The sequence below is a fragment of the Eulemur rufifrons genome, chromosome 11 (genome assembly GCF_041146395.1).
Source record: "Eulemur rufifrons isolate Redbay chromosome 11, OSU_ERuf_1, whole genome shotgun sequence".
NCBI classification, from domain to species: Eukaryota; Metazoa; Chordata; class Mammalia; order Primates; family Lemuridae; genus Eulemur; species Eulemur rufifrons.
Genome location: NC_090993.1, coordinates 2,302,361 through 2,314,940, shown reverse-complemented (window position 1 = coordinate 2,314,940; position 12,580 = coordinate 2,302,361). Strand labels below are relative to the sequence as shown.

The window sequence follows — 12,580 nt, the reverse complement described above, 5'->3', positions numbered from 1 at the left end:
CCTGTGTCTTGGGGAAGCCCAGGAGACTGGGGGGGCTGCCCCCCTGCCCCAGGTCAGGCGCGGTCACCTGGATTGAGTCCACCTGGCTGCCTTCAGCGGGCCAGGTCAGGACCGGGCTGTAAACAGCTGTAAATGGCTTGAGAGTAGGAAAGAAGTCTGGTCTGGAAATGGAAGACCCGGCTTCAAGTGGACGCCGATCATGCACTGTGTGAGCTTAGAGAAGCTGACACCTCTCTGAGCCTCGGGTTTTCTCAGCTCAAAAATTGGGGAAGGGTGGATTAGATGTTCCTTTCACCGCTAATTCCATGAACAGCAGGGAAGAGGCAGAGGACAAAACCCCAGCGGAGCTGAATGCCCCGAGGCTTCCTGGCCTAGAACGGTGCCCCCAGGGCAGCGGGAACTGCTGGGTTTCCTAACCATGGCCCAGCAGCTCAGGATGTCACTGGGCACCTCTGAGCACGGGTCCTCGTTCCTGCAGGACCGACGGGTCTCTAGTCGGCGTCCTGGTGTTGACTGGGCAGTTCTAGTTCCTGTGGGTTGTTCTATCCTTCCGTCCCAGTAAGGAACGGAGAAACGGGGCCTCCAGCAGAGAATGAGACACCCACCCTCTACTCCAGGAAACAAGCTTCTTATTTTCAGCGGTCAGGCACCCCCAGCCCAGTTAGAGGCTCATGACCATTACGCAGACAGCAGTAGCCAGCTGTCCACAGTCCCCACAGCCCTGCCCTTTCCAGACAGCCCCCTCCTCAGGGCTCAGGGACCCGTCTGGCTGCTGAGCTCCCAGGAGGTCCGAGGGGTGTGACCTCCCTCCCTGCCCCCTCCCACCCCTAGGCCAGCCCAGGGCCTGCTATAAAGCTGGCCCAGCCCTGGCTCTCAGCACACCCAGCCTGGCCTGACACCCCCCCTGCTCCTCACTGCCATGTGCCCCCTGTGGCTCTGCTGGGCGCTCTGGGTGCTGCCCCTGGCCGGCCCCGGGGCGGCCCTGAGCGAGGAGCAGCTCCTGGGCCGCCTGCTGCAGCGGCTGCAGCTCCGCGAGGCGCCCGTGCTGGACAGGGCGGACGTGGAGGGGCTGGCCATCCCTGCCCACGTGCGGGCCCAGTACGTGGCCCTGCTGCAGCGCAGCTGTGGGGACCGCTCCCGCGGGAAGAGGTTCAGCCAGAACTTCCTAGGTGAGGCCCCCCGCCCTGCTGCACCCCAGTCCTGGGGAGTCCGTGGTGGGGCTCCTTAGTCCAAGGGGCGGTGGGAGGGGCCAAGGCCTGGGAGGAGAGCTGATGGCCACAGATGTCCCTTTGCTGGGTTCTTTGTCTCCCACTCTCTGTCCCCCTCCTGCTTTGTCTGCTCTCTTGGCGGAAAGAAGCCTGCATTGCTGTACATTTGAAGTCCTTGTTCTTTGCACAGGTCCCCAAAGCGTCCCCTACCAACTGAGGAGGGAGATCGCTAGTAAATAAGCTCTCACTCCATGTGATTGTTTTGGGGTACTGGGCCTGATCCCCAGTTTTTTTATTAGTGGATGGAGGTGTTCTCTTTCTTGGCCCACCCATTTCCCAGCCCCCAAATTCTCCCTGGGGATCATGGGGGAAATCCTGGTCATTGGCCCTAGGCCCCGCCACTCTCAGAGGTCCCCTGGTGTCCAGAGACGCCCCGCTGACCCTGCTGGTGTCCCCAGAGGTGGCCGGCAGGTTCCTGGTGTCCGAGGCCAACACGCACCTGCTGGTGTTCGGCATGGAGCAGCGGCTGCCGCCCAACAGCGAGCTGGTGCAGGCCGTGCTGCGGCTCTTCCAGGAGCCCGTCCCCGCGGCCGCGCTGCACGGGCTGTCCCCGCGCGGCGCCCGGGCCCTGGTCACCATCGAGTGGCTGCGCGTCCGCGACGACGGCTCCAACCGCACCTCGCTCGTCGACTCCAGGTGGGGGCGCGGTTTGCGCGCGGCAGCGGGGAGAGGAGCGGGAGTTGCGGGGCCAGCGCGGCGGGAGGGACGCGGGGAGGGCGGGGCCCTCGGGACACAGAGCCCGTCCCCGTCCCAGCCCTGACGCGGGCTCCGTCTCCGCGTCGTGCGTCAGGCTGGTGTCCGTCCACGAGAGCGGCTGGAAGACCTTCGACGTGACCGAGGCCGTGACCTTCTGGCAGCAGCTGAGCCGGCCCCGGCAGCCGCTGCTGCTGCAGGTGTCGGTGCAGAGGGAGCACCTGGGCCCGCCGCCCTCGGGCGCCCACAGGCTGGTGCGCTTCGCCTGGCAGGGGGCGCGGGGCGCGGGGCGCGGCGAGCCCCAGCTGGAGCTGCACACGCTGGACCTCAGGGACTACGGGTAGGTGCCGAGGGTCAAGCTGATGGGCCTGAATAAACAGACAAATAGGCAGTTAAACCTAGTGTGACAGGGGCGACTTTTCAGGGTGCTGTGGGAGTGAATGAGACATGGACAGAATTCTCCCTCCAGCTCTCAGGAAGTCCTCAGTAAATACCAGTTATTAATTTTTTTAGTTATTTCTAGCTATCCATGCTATATCCCACACATTTTTTTTTAACATAATGAGAGATGCATCGTAAATCTCTGTCTCAAATGCCCCTGGCCTCAGCACTCCCAGCTGACCTCTGACCTTGTCCTTGCCCACACAGAGCTCAAGGCGATTGTGACCCTGAGACGCCAGTGACCGAGGGCACCCGCTGCTGCCGCCAGGAGATGTACATTGACCTGCAGGGGATGAAGTGGGCCGAGAACTGGGTCCTGGAGCCCCCGGGCTTCCTGGCCTATGAGTGTGTGGGCACCTGCCTGCAGCCCCCCAATCCCCTGGCCTCCCAGTGGCCGTTTCTGGGGCCACGGCAGTGCATCCCCTCGGAGATGGCCTCGCTGCCCGTGATTGTCAGCATCAAAGAGGGGGGCAGGACCAGGTCCCAGGCGGTCAGCCTGCCCAACATGAGGGTGCAGAAGTGCAGCTGTGCCTCGGATGGGGCGCTCATGCCAAGGAGGCTCGAGCCGTAGGCGCCCGGTGCAGCCACCGAGGGATTTGGCTTCTGTGAGTGTCTTAAGTGTTCTAGGGCACCCAGGAGAGCTGAGGGCTACTGAACCGCTGATGGGCACATGCTCTCTGCTCCCCACGTGATCTTGATTTGATTCCTTTGTCAAGTTAGCTCACTCAAGTTTTCCTTCCCAAGAGTGAGTCTCCTCGACCACTGGTAGCCCTTGCCCGGTCTTCTCTGTTCGTATTATTCCTTGCACTATCTCCTAAGCACTTACACGTTGAGATGCCGAACCTAAGGGCAGAAACCACAACTTGTCATTGTTTCCCTATCCTGTCACTGGATCTGGGCTGAGCTCTGGCCACTACTCTGGGCCTAAGACCTTGGGTCAAGTGTGGGTTTACATTCTCACCCCAGATAACAAGGGCTTTGGAAGACATGATTAAAACACATTTTATTGTGTAATTTTGTAATTTTCTCTTTTAACCAAAGCTCTGCAAATTGAGGAAGCAGAAAGTTCTCTAGGGATTAGGTCAACCTGATTGTAAAACAAAGGAAAGAGCTTGAATTGGCCAAGACTTGGTGAGGGTCTTGGTTAAGTAATACAGGTAGTTGGGACTGAAATGCACTCAGATTCTTGTATCTGTGGTGCCTGTCCTCTCAGATTTATCCTTTTGTTGTTATTGTTGTCGACATTTTGACTTTTCTGGGCATAGTGATTAGGCTTTAGTTCAATTCTACCTGCATCAAAAAAAAAAAAAAAAAGAAAACACCCTGTTATCAAAATCATCATTGATGCTACAAGAATGTGGGTCACTCCTTTAGATTTTGGGCAAACAAAGGGAGCAAATGTTCAGTGTTGGATGTAACATTTTAGAATGCAAAGATTACAGGGGCTTTTAAGCTGTGACCTTGTTGCAGGATCTCAGCCTGGAACGTGGACATCATGGGTTCTTTGCCAGTGTGCACAGCTCTTATTAGTGTAAATTCAAAGTCCTCTGAACCTTCATTTCCTTCCCTATGAAACAGAAACAAGCCCTGGCTTCCACACTTTTACTGGAGATTTAATAGTGATTTCACAAGCACTCCGCATGCTTGTATGGCTGTATCAACTCACATTCTGATCCATCAAGGCCTTCTGTTGATTTTGAAATAATCTTAACTTACTGAAGAACAAATTTAGAAATCATTTCCCTCTCTGAAATCATCTCTCTCTCTCTTTCTTTTTTCCCCCCTCTCTCACCAGTGGCTCCATCATTCTAATTACTGGAGCCAGAACTTTGCACTTCCTTGGACCCGCTGCATAGACCAGGCAGGTGGCAGAACAGGCAGGTGGCGGCACTAATTGAGGCAGGGAAGGGATAAGGACCAGCAGGTGGGGGGGGGGTGGAAAGTGGGAAGAAGACTGCACAGGGTCAGTCTGAAGAGCCCAGGGGAAGTCCAGGGAGCCACACAGTGACCCTGTGGAGGTGAGCAATGGGGCCTTTGGCAGCAGGAGGTGACGGGGGGTAGGGGTGGGGGGAGATGGCACAGCTGTGGAGGGATAGGGCAGAACTTGGGCTGGGGGCAGAGGAAAAGCTCTGGGAAGTAACTAGAGCCCAGAGGCTTAGAGGGAGAGGAGGAGGAAGCCAGAGGGGACAGGGAAGAACCGAGAGAGGCAGGAAGAGAAACCCATCCCCAGCCCTGGACAGAATCAGGGCCAGGGAGGTAAGGAGGATATTTTTATCGTTACAGTAACAGATAAAAGCTCAGAAAGGGAAGAGAGGTCAGAGAACCTGCAAAGCTGTCCACGTAGGGGGCGAGGAGCTGTTCAGAGCTCAGGGAGGTTTAGTGCTGGAGAGGAAGCTTTGGTGCAACGGCTCATTTCACAGATGGGAAAACCGAGGTCTGCGGAGGGGGACAGTTTGCTGCGGCAGGTGGTCTGTGCTCTGCAGCTTCGCTGGGCGTGCGGTCCTCCTTGAACCCTGCCTCGCGTCCTGCCCTTGGCGAGCTCGCAGTCTGCCGCGGAGGCCACTGGCTCACTGGCAACACCTGGCTACCGGCGGGACACGCGCCGCCCTCAGCGAGCCGGGCGGGAGTCCGTGCCCCTCGGGCCGCCCGGCGTGGGCAGTAGCTGCGTCCCAGGGAGAGCGCTGGACATGCTGCGACTTCGGTTTGGGGCCGAACGGAGACTCTCAGGGCTTTCACGAGCCCAGCGCCTTCCAGGGACCGGGGAGCCCGCGGCCTTTTGCAGGGGGCTCCGGGTGGCCCCAGACTGCCTGGAGCCGAGGTCCGCTCTGAGTCCGGCTGAGCTCCCCATCCTCCCACCCCGGCTCCTCCGCTCCGCAGGGAGGGCCTAAGAGCTCGTCGGAGAAATTCAAAGTACGATCGTGAACGTTTGCAGATGCTCTCCCCGCGGGTCCCCGCGCCGCCACCGCCCTGCGCTTGGCCCGGGATCAGGGACGCGCCGGGCGGCTGAAGAGTTAGCCCGGGCAGCGCCCTCCTCCTCCGCCCCGGGACGCGCGCGGGCCAGGCCGGGGCTTGCAGCCCGCCGGGAGGAGCTGGACGGACGCAGCAGCGATCCGGGGCCAGGCCCGGGCGGAAAACCGCCGAGAGGGCACGGCCGGAGCGCGGTGGGCAGCGCCGGGGCCCGCGCCGGGGCGGGCGAAGGCTCCAAATTGGGCAAGCGGCGGACGCAGGTCTGCGCATGTGCAGGAGGGGCCGGAGTTTCACTTTGTAACTTTTAAGCGGTCGGGACGCCGCCCCGCCCCGCCAGGTCGGGCAGGCAGCTCCAGGTGCGCTCGCCGCGCCGCCGCCGCAGGTACAGTGGAAGGGGGCCCTGCGTGGGGGGGATGTCGCCGTCCGCCTTCCCCGGGACGTGCGCGACGGGGGACCCACTCCCGGGCGCCACGCCAAGCGCCGGGTTCCGGGCACGGCTCCTAGTTTCCACCGCCCCCACCCGCAAGCGGGGGTGACTGCGGGGCATGGGGCGGGACTGCTGTGTCGGTCTGGGGGCCCCGCGTCCCCCGGACTTCCTGACAGCTTTCCAGGCCTCCTCTGTCCCGGGCTCCAGCTCTTGGCTCTTGCGAGTGAGCCCTCCCCCGTCCCCTCCCGCGTCTTCGGGATCTGTGGGCGGGAGTGCGGCCCCCGCAGCCTGCCTAGGAGCGCAGCTCTGGGCTCTTCCTTCTCGGACTGTGCGCGGCGACACCGGGAACGGGCCAGGCGCGCGAGTCTCCGGGCGCTGGGGAGGCAGAAGCCACCTCCGGGCTGTCGCTCAGGGGCCGCTCCCTGCAGCGCTGGCGGAGTCCCGAGGAGGGGGGGGGCGGGAGGGTGAGGGGACCTCTGCTGAGAAACCAAATCCGCGCAGGTTGGGCTACCTGATAAGACTGGCTACCTGAGACCCTGGGGTGGCCTCAGGGACAGGGGTCGACAATGTGGTGGACCCAATGACTTCCAGCAGCCCGAAACTCTGCGGTAGTGTCCCAGCCGCTGTGTTGTTGAGAGTTCCTGATGATTAAGTCGCGGGCTGGTGCTCGCCCGTGTACAGGCTGCTGCGGGAGGCGTTCTGGGGCCTTTTCTGGCCACGGACTCCTGCAGGGTTGTAGACACCCACTGGGGACAGGGAAAGACAGTCACCCCTTACTGGAGAAGCCACTTCTATTTCCCCCTCCCCCTCCTATTTCCCCCTCCCCCTCCTGTTTCCCCCTCCCCCTCCTATTTCCCCCTCCCCCTCCTGCATGCCTGCTGTCTTCCTCCTCCCCCCTCCTCTGACACCTGTCCCGATGTCCTCAAGTCCGCTGTGCCCTAAGGAGGATGTGAACAGAAGCCGAAGCCTCCCTTTCCCTCCACACACCCCTCCGCTTTGTTCAGTGTTGGGGCGAAGGTCCCTTCCGGCAGTTGATTGGGCTCTAACAGAGAAGACGTCAGGTGGGGGCCTGCCCTTGTGTTTCTCATTAGCTGGAGCGGTGACTTAAAAGAAAAGCAAACAGCTGTGGATCGCTCAGGAGGGCTAATCCTGGACTAAGTGCTTTGCAGGCGTTGTTTTGGGTCTGTGTCTCCCAGTAACCCTAAGAGAGAAAGTCGTGGCCCCCATTTTATGGAGAAGGAAGCCAAGGCACGGAGCGGTTATGCCACTTGGCTAAGCTGTGTGGTGCCGAGACCGCTGAGTGACACCGCCTCACCCAGATGCCGTGTCATCTCTCTGGTATCCCAGGGCCCGTGTCTGTAGAGGTAAACCGTTGTCCAGGTTGCTGGGCCCTCCCTGGGGGTGCCGTAAGAGAAGTCTGTGCTTACTTTGCAGCCTTGTTCTGCTTCTGGAAGACCAGAGTTAGCTCCTGAGGCAGAGGCTTGGCACCGTCTGTAGTCTTGCTGTGTGCTTGCTAGCTTTGGTGATGATAAAAGTCCCTTGAATTTGTGTGGGGCCTTGTTGCAAGACCAGCAATGTCCAAACACTTCCTCTGGACAGGAGGCGAAGTGGCAGTCAGGTCTGCTGCGGGGGCCAGTCCTGGCGGGCAGTGGATTAGCATGGGCGGTTTACTTCCTTGGCAAGTTCAAGACCAGCTGTTGGCTTCAGCCCTGTCCCACTGGCTACAGCCAGACTCTGGGGTGCACATGGGCTGAACTTTGGTTTGGGGGGTCTGAGGTCATCTGCTGCTCGCCCTGGCTCCTGGGCCTCGGCTGCGCTTCTTGGCTTTCCTGCCCTCAGCGTGGTGGGCAGGAGTGAGGCGATGAATGGAGAGTTTCCGGGAGGTGTGTAGCCAAGTGCTAGACATTCGCCTATACCTGGGAGGACTGAATATTGCCAAGGGTCTCAGCCAGGCAGGGCCATTGTAGCCTCCGTGCCTCGATGCTGGTTTGGCTGCTGTCCCAACACTGCCTCCCTCCCCCACCTTCTCCGCAGCCTAGCAGGGCTGCCCCGTGGTGGCTGTGCTCCCAGCTGCCCTCTGGGAGCGTGTCTGGCTTGGGGGGTGCAGGGGCTGCCCACTGAGAGCCAGAGGGACCGAGATGTTTTGGCAGGATCTGGACTTTATGTGTCTAATGGGCAGGGGACAGGCTATGATTGTGCTGAAGGGCCTAAGAGAGACTGTGGCACCCAAAGCTACGCCCTCACCTGGGTGCTCATCCTTGGGGGGCAGACAGGACAGGCCACCTGGCCTAGGAAGTCCCAGGCTGGCCCCAGGTGGGTGCAATTTGCTGGCCAGACAGCCCGAGTTCTCCCTATCAAGCGCTGTAGAACCACCGAGAGCTTGTTTGGCAAGAGGAAAATCACCTGGAGGCGTGACTGGGGCTGAAGGACGAAGAGGGGCCACCAAGTCCGTTCCTTCCCCTGGGCCTTCCTGGTTCTCTGTGACCCCGGCAAGGGTGTCCCAACCCCAATGGCACCACTGTGCCCTCCCCCTTTTGGGGACAATGCACCTTCTGTGAGCATTTTATGGGGATGTTTTTTCTTTCCACTGCACTTTGAAGCCTTCCTTGTTTATTCTGCTTGTTCCGTTATCCTGATCTAGTCCTCAGGGGGCCTTGGGGAGCCTCTCCGGCGACCGCAGCCCTCGGAGCCCACGTGAGCTCCTTGGCTTGGGGTCCTACCTTGAGCCCACAGCCACCCGTGCTCCCCCGGCCCCAGCAGGGCCTCGAGCCATCGGAGGAGAGGGTGACGCTGGCTGAGGAGACAGGAGTGGCGTGGCGCACAGGAGCTCTGACAGACGGGGACCCAGTTCTGGGAGTTCGGGGAGAGATCCAGGGTAGGAGGGAGCCCCCTGGGCCGGACCCGAAGCTCTGTGTGAGCTTGCGAGTTCAGAGACCTTTGGGCAGGTCTGAGTGCAGGGGGCTGTGCCGAAGGGTTTTTATCCAGACCCCTAAACTGGAAAGAGACAGCTGCCGTGTGACGCTGGGCATCTGTGTTCCTTCGGGAAAGCCAGTGGAGGCTGGGGCCCAGGACTCCGTGGCCAGGAGAGCCGCGTAGGACATGAGTGTCGGACCCCCCCCACAACCCCCGGCCTGGCCCCCCGCAGCTTGGGAGGTGGCCAGGGCTGTCTTTGCCTTTGCCAGACGTAGCTCCAGCGAGGCCCCCTCCACCCGGCCATCCACGGTCCCTCCTTCCCCTGGCGTCTGGTCAGTGTGGGGACAGGAAGGAGGGGCAGGTACTGGCCTCACGGTGTCGGGCTGGGGTGTCCATTGGGGTGGTGCCACTGGGTGGGGTTCAAAGGGAAGACAGGAACGTCTGTGTCCCAGAGCTGGCTTTCGAAACTGTTCAGAGCCACCAACTCCATGGCTCTGGTATCACAGTCCCCACTATCTCTGGCCACTGCCAAGTCTCTTATGGGGGTGAGAAAGTGACTTGGCTTTCTGGGGAATGCTCGCAGGCCTTTGGGCCTGCCACCCGCGCTTCCTGCACTTCCTGTCCTGTGTGCGTGTGTGAGTGTGAGCGTGTGTGTGAGTGTGTGTGTGTGTGTGTGTGTGTGAGAGAGAGAGAGACAGACGGAGACCCCCGCACTGCAGTCCCGGGCTCGGAATTGGGAATCACCTCCCAACACATACCCCACTGCCCCAGGCAGTCCAAACATCTGTTTGGGTTCTCTAAACTTTCCCTTCTGTCATTAAGATTTTTGTCCCTGTAACAGGTGGAAAGACCAGACGTGGCAGATGTCCCCTGGGAATTGTAGTTCAGCCAGATCTGGGGGGGGCAGGTGCTTAAGAAAGGGGGTGCGTATTCCCCTGGCCCTTGAGCCACAGGCTGTGTGCAGAGCAGGCCAGACCTTGGGCACTAACTACTCCTGGGCCTTTGGCGTCTGGGACAGACCCCGGAGAGTTCGATCGGCTTTACCAGGGGTGCCAGGAGCCTCAGGAAGGAAAGGTCGGCAACCCAGCCTGGAGTTTGCTTTGGAAATGCCGGACCTTCCAGTTGGACTCCCTCCCCTTCCCATCCTGGACCACCTCCTCGCCTTCTCCTCCGTCTTCTCCCCCACCCCCTTCAGTTTCTCCATCAACTCCCAGGGCTGTGAGGGGCGAGCGCGGCACAGTGAACAGTGAACTGGCCCCTGGGAGTCAGGAGGCCGGGTTCGGGACTCGATTTTGGCCTGACGGTCTCCTTAATCTCGGGGAAGGTTATTAACCCCCTGAGCCTCAGTTTCCAAGTATGTCAAATGGGACCCTGTCTCTGAGGTCCCAACTCTGACAGTCTGTGAACAGGTCTCGTCTGAGGCCCACGTGGGGGGACCATCGTGCACACCTGAATGTTCCCTTCTTTTGTTTAACCTGTGTCTCCGTCTTCTGTGTATTTGTGTCCCTTTCCCCTGTCCCCTGCCTGTAGTCTAGATCTCCCAGGGAGATCTGGGAGTTGCTTTCCCAGCAGTGGTGCTTGAGGCTCGAGGAACTTCGGGATTTCCAAAGCTAGCGGCTGCAGCAGCTTCTGTCCCCCCATTTCTCCAGGCTCACCCGCTCTGGGGCGTCTGGCTGCTGTGTCCCGGGTGAGGCCCCCGCTCCAGCCGTCTGACCCTCTGGCACTGTTTCCACAATGGGGCCATTCTCTGCCGACGCTGCCAGGCACGCGGGGTGCGGGGCCTGGCCCTCCCCGATTCCCTGCGGCTGCCTCCCTGTCCCCGCGGCAGAGAGATACCTGCCTGCCTGGGACTGTCGGTTCTGGCCGGGGAAACTGCAGGAGAATTCGAGTCCTGACCATCCGCCCTGTCCTGTGTCCAGGGAGGACAACCGTGATGACCGACTCCCCGTTCCTGGAGCTGTGGCAGTCCAAGGCGGTGTCCGCCCGTGAGCGGCTGGGCCTCGGGGACCGGCCCAACGACTCCTACTGCTACAACTCGGCCAAAAACAGCACCGTGCTCCAGGGGGTCACCTTCGGTGGCATCCCCACTGTCCTGCTCATAGACGTCATCTGCTTTCTGGTAAGAACTCCCGTGAATCATGTCCACTCCTCCCCCTTCCCGGCCCCCCAGTTATTTGTTTAAATTGCCACCCAGGGCCTTCTGGGAAGCTCAGGTGAGGTACTCGGCCGCACCTGGGTTTAAAGCCCGACTCAGCTGCTTACCAGCTCTGTGACCTTGGCGTGTGACAGAACTTGTGTGGACCTCAGGTTTCTGCTCTGGAGAATGGAGATGACAATTCCTACCTCAGAGAATTCTGGAGAATATTGGACAAGGCCGTGCACGTGAAGAACACGCACAGCTGCGCCTTTGATTGGCACCGTTACTCCGTTACTGCGGAGCTGTCACCACGCTGTGTCTCTGAGGCCCGTCTCGCGGGGATCAGAGCTGTGCATGGAGAGTGGGGACCAGAATCAGAGCAGCTGCAATTCCCAATGTCACCCTCCCTTCCCCTCTGGGGTCCCTGGGGTTTTGAAAGAATCAGAAGCTGACCCTCAGCAGGTGGCCTTTCGTTAATGCAGCTCTCCTGGTTCACAAAGATGCCCCCAATTTGAAATGTGTCATTGTTCCTCCTCATACAGATTCAGCATTGGCTAGTTGAGATGTACTGGGGTTAAAGTGCATCTTCTTTTCACAAATGCCCATGGGGTGGCCGCACCTTCCGGGTGTCATCTCCCAACATGTGGCAGAGACCGTCAGAGTGAACGGGGGCAGATGGGGTGGATGAGGTAGACACCCTGGGACCGCTTGGGGCTGGAGACCAGGCCTGGGTGGGGAGCTGAGGAGGGGCAGTTAGGGGGGGCAGGAGGGCCCCGGTCCCTGGGGGAAGCGCCCTGGCAGGTAGGAAGGGACGGTACCAAACACAAGTTTGTTGGCACCGAAAATGCTCATGGAAAGGGAGGAGGGTATTCTCCTGTCCTTCCTGCCTGGGATTAAGATCTACATTGTTGCATTAGAGTCTTGCTACGTTGTTGGTTCTTTATGGGCCGTTGTTGAAACCTGCATGCTACCCACTTTGCTCTCCTGAAAAAGAGCTCTCTGAGTACCAAATAATCCACGTCTTGGAGCTCAAACCCATTTGTAAGTCGAGAACACTGTTGTATGTGCCAGCCTGGGTTGAGAGGAAGGCGTAGGCAGGAGTATGGGGCTGGACTTTTATTGCAGAAAGTTACGGGTGTTGGGGGGACACAGAAGAGCCAGAGGGTCCCGGCGAGTGTGGATGCGTGGGAAATGTCCACGCTGCACTCGCCAAGACAGCAGCCGCGTGGCAGGGAGGGACAGGTACCTCCTGAGCATGTTTGGTGTTTCCTGCAGCGTGACTCACCTGCCTTTGAACATATCCCACCAACCCCCTGATTCACCCTGAGACAATCCCACGGGAACTCGGTGCCTGTGGGATTCAGGTCTAGATTTCCTTCAGGAAAACAAAACTCACCTTTGAAACCCCGGTGTCTGACCAGAGCAGGTCAGGCGGTGCTCATTAACATGTGTCACTCCACCTCCCTGAATCTTGAGGGCAGGGAGCCTGTCCCAGCTTGCTGAGGCCGAGCCAGTCCGGAGCCCTCGCTGGGCATTGCTGCCCATGTGCTCTGTGCTGTGGGTCCAAAGGGCTTGTCTTCGGGACAGCCAAACTCAAAAATCTGACTATCGGCCGGGCACGGTGGCTCACGCCTGTAATCGTAGCACTCTGGGCGGCCGAGGTGGGCGGATCGTTTGAGCTCAGGAGTTCGAGACCAGCCTGAGCAAGAGCGAGACCCCATCTCTACTAAAAAT

At 59.9% G+C, this 12,580-nt stretch overlaps 2 protein-coding genes across 4 annotated transcripts in view; both read left to right on the top strand.

The window, feature by feature from the left end:
- Positions 1 to 917: 917 nt before the first annotated feature.
- Positions 918 to 3,410, top strand: LOC138393443 (left-right determination factor 2-like). Of its 2 annotated transcripts, XM_069484612.1 has the most exons (5): positions 920 to 1,169; positions 1,667 to 1,713; positions 1,786 to 1,904; positions 2,059 to 2,301; positions 2,610 to 2,973. In XM_069484612.1, exons 1-5 carry the CDS (start codon positions 920 to 922, stop codon positions 2,971 to 2,973), a joined length of 1,023 nt encoding a protein of 340 aa, XP_069340713.1. The 2 variants fall into 2 exon arrangements, with proteins under 2 accessions (XP_069340712.1, XP_069340713.1); XM_069484611.1 differs by having other exon boundaries at positions 918 to 1,169; positions 1,667 to 1,904; positions 2,610 to 3,410.
- A 2,328-nt stretch (positions 3,411 to 5,738) lies between these two features.
- The window catches only part of TMEM63A (transmembrane protein 63A), a 32,777-nt gene continuing 25,935 nt past the window's right edge, over positions 5,739 to 12,580 (top strand). Inside the window, exons 1-2 of one of the 2 annotated variants that reach the window (XM_069484512.1) lie at positions 5,739 to 5,751; positions 10,629 to 10,828. In XM_069484512.1, coding sequence (XP_069340613.1) covers positions 10,643 to 10,828 — 186 coding nt within the window. In that variant the 5' untranslated portion in view covers positions 5,739 to 5,751; positions 10,629 to 10,642. Of the gene's footprint in view, positions 5,752 to 8,860; positions 9,042 to 10,628; positions 10,829 to 12,580 lie in introns of those variants that run through there. The other variant, XM_069484510.1, reaches the window with a different exon arrangement.